The sequence below is a fragment of the Pteropus alecto genome, unplaced genomic scaffold (assembly GCF_000325575.1).
Source record: "Pteropus alecto unplaced genomic scaffold, ASM32557v1 scaffold160, whole genome shotgun sequence".
In the NCBI taxonomy this organism is placed as follows: domain Eukaryota; kingdom Metazoa; phylum Chordata; class Mammalia; order Chiroptera; family Pteropodidae; genus Pteropus; species Pteropus alecto.
Window position 1 is genome coordinate 2,623,879 of NW_006429864.1, and position 8,240 is coordinate 2,632,118.

The 8,240-nt window shown below is 49.2% G+C and overlaps 1 protein-coding gene across 2 annotated transcripts in view; it reads right to left on the reverse strand.

Moving 5' to 3' along the window:
- Window positions 1-1,820: 1,820 nt before the first annotated feature.
- The window catches only part of SLC18A1 (solute carrier family 18 member A1), a 25,340-nt gene continuing 18,920 nt past the window's right edge, over window positions 1,821-8,240 (reverse strand). Inside the window, exons 11-16 of one of the 2 annotated variants that reach the window (XM_006904357.2) lie at window positions 6,127-6,205; window positions 5,126-5,177; window positions 3,550-3,613; window positions 3,159-3,278; window positions 2,804-2,937; window positions 1,821-1,950 (exon numbers count right to left, since the gene is read on the reverse strand). In XM_006904357.2, coding sequence (XP_006904419.1) covers window positions 1,837-1,950; window positions 2,804-2,937; window positions 3,159-3,278; window positions 3,550-3,613; window positions 5,126-5,177; window positions 6,127-6,205 — 563 coding nt within the window. In that variant the 3' untranslated portion in view covers window positions 1,821-1,836. The remainder of the gene's footprint in view (window positions 1,951-2,803; window positions 2,938-3,158; window positions 3,279-3,549; window positions 3,614-5,125; window positions 5,178-6,126; window positions 6,206-8,240) is intronic. The other variant, XM_025044414.1, reaches the window with a different exon arrangement.

Below are 8,240 nucleotides of genomic sequence, written 5' to 3' on the forward strand. Positions count from 1 at the left end.
TATTTCAAAAGTCAGAATAAATTATATCCATTGGTTTCTCCTTAAATATGTTTTGTATTGCTTAAACAATGTTAACCGGGAAGAGTGACTTCCTCTTTAAAAGAATTCTTCCTAATTTTTTGAATGTTAACAATTTCCATAACAAGCCCATTCTTTATCATTCCCCCTCCTCCATGTGGACATGAGAATCAGCAGCGCTCCAATGTCACTGCCCCTGGCCACCTCTGCACCGCCGTCAACGGTGACATCCACTCAGTCTACATTCGTGGTTACAGCTTATGTATTTTGACAAATGATTTCCTAATTTTATCTTGGAGCTCTTTCTAAATCTGAGACAAACATCCTCCTGACTGAATGACAATATAAGCGCATCGGGGTTTGGTATATAGGCGAGTCTAGTAAATGCCAGCCCCCTAAAAATATCTCCATAAAGTGGACCTCCATTGTCCAAGTGATGAGATTCACTGAGGCTCAGCTTAAATGGGTTCTGATGATTCGGGGGGTACCGAACCCACCAAACTCCCGCAGAAGAGTGCAATAGTCAGAGTCATGTATCGTTCCAGAGTCATCTCAACACCCCAATCCGATACCCAGGCCCCCCGCTGCCTGCGCCTGTGGGTCCTTCCCATCCTGCCTCTGCCGCCGTTTCTGCCATTATCCCCAAGCCCGCCCACCCACAGTCCCGCCTCTTAGTACTTGAACAGAGTGTACGCTAACTTGCAGAACTGATCATGTTTATACTGTGTAGGTCCCGTTTGCCCGAATAGGTGGGAAGCTATTTAACGGTGGTCCACGTCTCCAACCTCTTTGAAACCCCATCGCTCAATAACTGGTACAAAAAAGTAGCAAAGTGTCAAAATGTCTACAATACCTACTGTATTTGCCCACGCGTTCTCTTTTGCCATAGAAGAGTATCTAATTTAATTAATTAGGTGATAACTTATCAGTGAGTGTGAACAATGCCTCATTAAGGTCCTCAGGGGCTTATTGGGAAATTCACAGTTGGAAGGGATTCTGGGGCAGGTGCTTTGCACTTTTTTCCATGGAATCCTGGGGTGAATAGATTTTTTTTTCCTGCTCTCTACTTTTATTTCTCAGAGTCTAACAGGTTTAGGAAAGGCAGAAACCCACAGGGGAACTAGCGAGAATGACCGTAACTCAAGCATCAGAGAAAATGGCTCTTTCCCTCGGGTGATGAAGGAGAGAGAAGCTCTCCACCCGCAGAGGGCAAAGTCACGCCAGCAGCTGGAGGTTTTGCCCCAGAAAAAACACTCAGCTTACAAAAGCCAGGTGGAAGATTTCGCAAACTGGCAGTTTGGCAGCAGCACAGCATTGAGGACACTTTCTCGACTCGGCCAGGAAAACTCAGGGAGGACTGGGCTGAGCACAGAGCGCAAAATCCTGATGGTCTGTTGGGGATGTGCCCAAGAAAATCAGATAACAGATGAAATGAGGTTTGTCAGCCACCCGCTGGTTTCAGGGGCACGCTGTGCTCATTGCCACCTCCAGGAAATGAGTCACCCCTTGCAGAACCTGTCACAGCTCGAGTTTAATCAGCCTCCTGGGAGCCCAGGAGAAAGCACTACTCTGTCTTCCCACAAAAAATGGGCTGCCTGAGAGATGAAAGCGCAGAGGGAGAGCAATGGGTCGCGCAGGTGAAACCAGAGGACGGCACCTGTGGGAGGGCAGGAAAGGAGACACCTGGGGGGCTGGGTGGGAAGTGAAGCCTATTGAGTGGCATATGGTGATCTGGTGCCAGGAAAAGAGGTGGTCATTAAAGTCTGAGCCTCGTAGGTCCACATGTGACCGGCTCAGGGACCGGGCCACCTGCTGCTGCTACTCCTCACTGCCAGGCTCCTCGTCGCTGTCCTCCCCCAGAGGAAACGCCCTTGTGGACTTCTGGGCTGCATGCCTCCGAGTCTCCATGGAGCAGTCCTGGCTCAGAATTGCCTGCAGCAAGAGGCAGGATGAGAAATCACTGCACATCTTTAACCGGCCTCCCCATTCCCTTCCCCCCTAGCTCATCCAAGTCTAGTGTTGCTCAGGGAAGACTCAGGACAAGCATGGGACTCTTTTTCTGCTTCATGTACGAGCATGGGCTTCCCAAAGCACCTGGATATAGCAACCTTAGTCAGGACAAACATCTGATGTCTCTTAAATGAAACATAGTAGCGGTAGTGCAGGCTACAGGCTACAACTGAAATTGGCACCCTGCCCCCCATTGGACCTTCCTGTCTTCTGTCCTTCCTTTGAGCAGCCTCCACATCCACCCCCAACCCACCGAGACCCTCAGGGTGCTCACGCTGCAATGAAAGCGAAGTATCTTGTTAACTAAAATCATGTTGTGGTGCTCTCCCCTGGGGATTTTGGTACTTTAAGAGATGACCCAGTAAGGATCATGGCAGATATGAATGAATGAATGAATGAATGTGCCCGGTGGAATTCTGCCTATTTAAGGGAGATAAACTGGTAATTCACCCTTTGCTAGTAACTACAGCAATTGCAGAATACCTCTGATGGTCCCTGCTCCAATCTCTTTATAAACTTCCGATTTTCCTTCTTTACTTAGGACCCTGCTTAACTGCCTGGTGTGAGAGAGAAAGTGATATGTAGAGAAGGGAAAATAAGGAAGGGCCCGAAGGAAAGATAAAGATGAAAAGGGGATCAGAACATATGGCAAAGCAGAGAGACGATAAGGAGGGAGGAAATAAGTGCACGGGATGAAAAGGAATGTGAGAGACACAGAAACGGAAGTTTCGTTTTGTTTTGTTTTGTTTTGTTAGCAGTAGTCAGCACCCCTTACTAGTTTCTCCTCCTTGGCTGGGGGGCTCCTCAGGCAGTAGCAGAGGGGAGCATAGGTGATGTTGACGACCCCGATAATGACCATGAGCCAGGGGAAGCCGATGGCCCGCACGATGGCACCCCCGGTGGATGGGCCTGTGAGGAATAAACCAAAATCACCAGTGTTTATTGAGCCTTGATCACACAGAAGACACCACGTGAGGGGCGGCAGGTGACCTAGAAGATGTCCCAGGGTCAAATATCTCCAGAACCCTGGGAGGATCAGCCTCCCAGCTCCACATCCGGCTGGTAAACAGTAGATAAAGGAGACTGGGGCACTGGGCCCTGGGTACTCCCCTCTTCCCTGACCAACATACCCACAGCGAAGCCCATGCAAAAGGCCACATCGGCGATGGCATAGACACTCCCGTACACAGAGGTGTGGCGCAGGTCCACCAGGTGTCCCATGATGGGCATCATAGAGGAATCTACCATGCCTGTGGCCAGAGCAAACAAGACACCTTCCGTCAGCCATACCCCAGCCCCCGCCCCGTCTGTGCATTCTCCCTCCCCCTCCTCCTTTAGTCCACTCCCTTAGCCTGCTGTCCCCCAACTCAGCACGACACCCACCCCAGGTGGGACTGTGCACCCATCGCTCCCCAACTCTGCAGGCTGCCTTCCTGTCCTTCTGCTTTTCCATAGACCTCCTCTGATATGACCCAAAGCCAACACTGAGGGACTTCTTGCTTCCTTTAAGGGACCTCTTACCTATGGCAAAGCCGAGCCCAGCATTGGGGCCAATGAGGCCAAAAATATCATGAGCCAGAGGAACCTGCCACGGGAAGAAGGAAGAGTTCATGGGGAGTCCAGCGGGGCCGCGTGGGGGCAGCACAGTGACCTCCTGTGAAATGCACCTGCCGACACGTGCTCCGTGCAGCGTACGTTATCGACTTGGACTCTCACGCCTCCTTACGGAGAATTTTTACCTCTACTTTAAAGATCTGAAAACTAGATTGGCCGTTTGGTTCAACGCCCTGTCCAGAGCGACAGAGCTAATAAAGTGGCAAGATCAAGTCTGAGCTTCGGATGTGAGTCCATTACATGACAACGGCCCTTTTCTATTGCGTGGACTCTTCTTCCCTGTCTTCTGCCCCCCTCCGCCCAGACACATACTTCTGTCCTCGTTCTTCACTGAATGGAGTTGCCTCTTGTTTCTATTAGCAACATCATCCAAAGGTCTAAGTCAAACTCTAACTTGGTAGCCATTGGAGAAAGAAGACAGAGGAGATATAGCAACAACCAACCACCCATAAGCTAGAGAGTAGGTGGCCTGGTTTGCTGCAAATCTGCAAGCTTGCGAAGCTCATTGTCTTGCCCTCCCCGCCACCCACTGGAGCCTTCCTTCCCTCTGGTGCTGGTTCCTTACCTCTCTCCCTGGGCATCGGTCACCCAAACCTGCTACCTCAGCACATTCACCCCTCAGAAGTTTAACCTACTATTTAGATGTTAGTGGCTGGTAATAATTTGGGGGATGATTCCTCAAGAGGGATTTACACTTTATTAAGGGTATTGGCTAAGATTTGCTGTGGGCTCACTGTATGCCAGACACTGCTGTGGTTTATGTGGATTATCTCGAGAACCGTGTGAGGTGCTCTCAGAATCCTCTCTGCACAGATGAGGATACTGAGCATAGAGAGATGACATAACCGGCTCGAGGTTACGCAAGCAGCAAGTGGTAGAGCTGGGACTGAACCTGAAGCTTGTGGTCCTGATCAGAACCTCAGCCTTTCCCGAGCGCTGTGCTCAGTACTTTACAGCCCTGTTCTCATCTCCCTCAAGCCCAGGAGGCAAGTGTGCTTATGGTCGCCATGAGGAAAGGTGGAAAAAAAAAAACTTCGAGAGCTTCAAAGGGGCTCTGGGAAACAGAAAAGCCCTTCTTTCTTTCTTCTTCTACCAAAAATTCTGGTGCTGGAGGCTGAGGCACATCTGATGCTTCACCTAGTGGCTTCTGGGGTCCTGTCAGGGTCGGTTGAGTAAATGAAGTCATAAAATGCATCGTCTTGCTGGCCCCAGAAATAGATACCAACATGTATTGCTTCTTATAGTCATAGACAGAGCCTCAGACCTCCAGCTCCAGCCGCCCCATCGTCCCCCTTCTCTCTTTCCCCACCTCCCTTCAATGGGATGTCCGGTGGCCTCTCTCCCAGTGCTAAATTCCTAGTTAGGCAGGAACGGTTTTTCTGACAGTCCTTGCCGAGTCAATCCTCTGCTCATTTTAAAGGAATTTAAAGGTGTTTAAATGTCTGGGTTTCTTTCTCTCTCAACTCAACCTTATTATACTTACACAAAGCAAGCTGGTACCCACGACCACCATGCCAATCAGGGAGCACAGCCACCTGGGAGCAAAGAACTGTCATCACATGGTGCCGAGGGGAGAGATCCCTTCTGCCTGCCACCCTGTCACCACCCCGCTGGCTAGTCCTCCCACCCCTGATTCCGGGAACCCCTTAGGATGTGAGAAGATGAATGCTCCTCTCCGTGACCAGTTTGTACCCGGGTGAGCCCTTTCCCTGTCCTTTCCTTGCCCCATCTCTTTCCTGGCGCCACACTTCCTTTCGTAGTGGAAGCGGAGGAGGTACAATGGGACCTAGTCTTCCTTCCCTTAGAAGAGGAACCAGAAGATACTTGCCCCTTGCGAGTAACGCTCAAACCGAATTCACGCTGTTTCGCAATTTGGACTACCGTTCCCCTGTTCTTATTTATTTGGTCTTCAAGATCCATCTCAAAAACCACAGAAAATACCGAACTTCTTTCCTCCTCTGATTTCTCATAGCAGTGGTTTTAAAATCTATGTTTTTAAATCTTTATGCTGAACTCCAAAGATAAAAGTAAAGCTGTTCTCACTGTAGTGGAGGAAGAGAATCCAGACTCATACCTCCTGGCCCCCAGCCCTCGGCGGCCTCTGACGTGCCTCGGGAGAACTCCCTAGGGCTCCGTGGGACACAGTTTGACGACCACGGCCCCAAAGTACTGCTTTATTCATACCTGTTCTCTGTGGGGTTATTTTATCTCTCCAACTGGACAACACACATCTGGAAAGAAAAGGTTGTCCCTCGAATAGTCACTGCCTCTTCTGTAGCAACCAGCTCAGGACCATCCACTCTCTACACTGTCCTCGCCACCTGCCCACCCCCGCCCTCAACACCAGGCAGTTTTTATCTATGTGTCTTGGCCCTAAACTGTCAGCCTCAGGCAAGCTATTCATCAGCCCAGGTGCTTGGACAATCTCGAAAGCCTCTCCCATCTTACATCCCTCTGCTCTTCTCAGATCCCCAGGCCACGTACCGACCCATCCTGCTGGCCAGCACACCGAAGATGTTGGTGCCGATAAGGTAGGACACACTGGCAGGCAGGAAAGCTAGACCTGTGGAAAGACGTGGGTCTGCACCTTCGGAAACGCCCCGTTTACTCTAGAACACCTTGTTTCCTACAAGACAGCGACGTCTCCCTCTTACCTTCAAAGATCGCGAACCACTTTGTATTGCGGGTTGGAGGTCCCTGTGCAAACCCGGAGCAGAGCAGATGACCCAGGGCCCCCGCCTCTGCGCTCTGCAGGAGCTGTGCTTTGTTTAGCTTCCGTACATGTAAGGTGCGTCCAGCCCACACTTAGACTTCTTGATGAACAGCCCTAATGAACCATTCTCACGTATAAAAGACCCTTGGTTATCAGCATGAGCTTTAGAGAAGGACAGACGTACTTCTTGGGAAGCAGAAGTCCTGCCTTGCTATTTATCGGCCCTTCTATTGCTTGGGTCGTGACCTTGGATAAGTTATTAAACCATTCTGAGCTTTGGTTTCCACATCTGAGGAAAACAAAGCTCTGGTTATACCATTACAGCTTACACCGAGGAGCAAATTAGATAATGTAGTTAAAGCATTTTGTAAACCGAAGCCCTGGTCCCCTTGTTTTCTGTGACAGTAGAGTCAGGCACCCTGAAGCATGGGCTGTGGAGCCCCACAGCTCTGGACTCACACTACAGCTTGGCCAACTGTCGACTCTGTGACCTTGGGCAATTTAGTCACCCTCTCCACATCTCATTCATCTGTTCATTCATTTAGTACTTTTAATGAGCTTTTACTATGCGCTAGGGACTTTACGGGCTAGTCATAGAGGGGTAAGTAGGATAGGCAAAAGCTTAGCCCTCAGGGAGCTTATATTCAAGGGGAAGGGGAGAGAAATAATAAACAAGTAAACAAATAAATGAAAAAGGTAATTTTGAAAAACGACAAGTCTAGGAGGAAAATTTCATGTGGCGATGAGGCAGAATGACCAGGAAGAAGGGCCAACTTAGATTTGGGAGTCGGGGAAGGCTTCTTTGAGGAGGTGACATTTAAGATGAGACCTGAATAAACAAAAGAGAGCTTTCAAGCAGGAACAAACAAGTTGAGACCTGAATAAACAAAAGAGAGCTTTCAAGCAGGAACAAACAAGAAACCGCCCCCACCCCTCCCCAAAAAACCCCCAAATACCTTATGCACATACAAAGGCTTTACAAAGAAAACACTTAGTCTGTTTTAGGAACAGCAAAGTCTGTGTGGCCGAAACAATGAGCAAAGGGGAGAGTGACAGAAAATGTATGGCCAGAATTTGGAATTTGGAATTTATTCCAAGTGCAATGGGAAGCTTTGGAGGGAAGCAACATTTTCTGATTTATATTTTTTAAGTCTCCTGGGTCAAAGAATGGGCTCACGAGACAAGAGTGGAACCCAGAAGACAAGTGATAGTGACTCAGCTTAGAAGTCACTATGAAGAGAATTGAACAGAATGAGAGGCAGGTGGAGTCAGGATTTTCTGTTGGATCGGGTGTGGGCAGAGTAGGAGTGAGAGAAGAGAGAAATCAAGGATGACTCTCAGATGTTTGTCTTAATCAACTGGGTGGCTGGAGATGAAGGAAGAAGAGCTTGAGGGTTTGAAAGGTCTGTGAGACATCCAACTGGTGACGTCAGTCAGTTGGTCGCACAAGTCTAGAGTTCTGAGGACAGGTTCTAAACGCAGACACAAACACTCGACTCAAACAGTCAGACTGGTTTGCACATGGTTCTTACAGCCCTCTGGGCTCATCTACGAAAGATCGGATGGAGAAGAAGTTCTGAGTTCTCGAAGGCTCCGACCTCTAAAAGTTAGCGGAGGAGGAGGAGAAAGCAAAGGGTTTGAAAAGGAGCAGGGGAGAGTCAGCAAACGAGTCTCGATGCTTTTAAAGGCATCTGGAAGATAAGAGAACAAGGAGTTTGGCCTCTGATGCTTCAGCTACAAAGAGAAGGCAGTGACGCGGGTAAAGGTGCAGGGACATGAGGATATTTAATAATGGGAGTTCCCTTCTCATGGCTTCTATTTTCTCAATGACTAGGAGGCGAGAGTGTCTAAATGGAGAAGTGTAAAACAGTCGTTTTGGGACGTG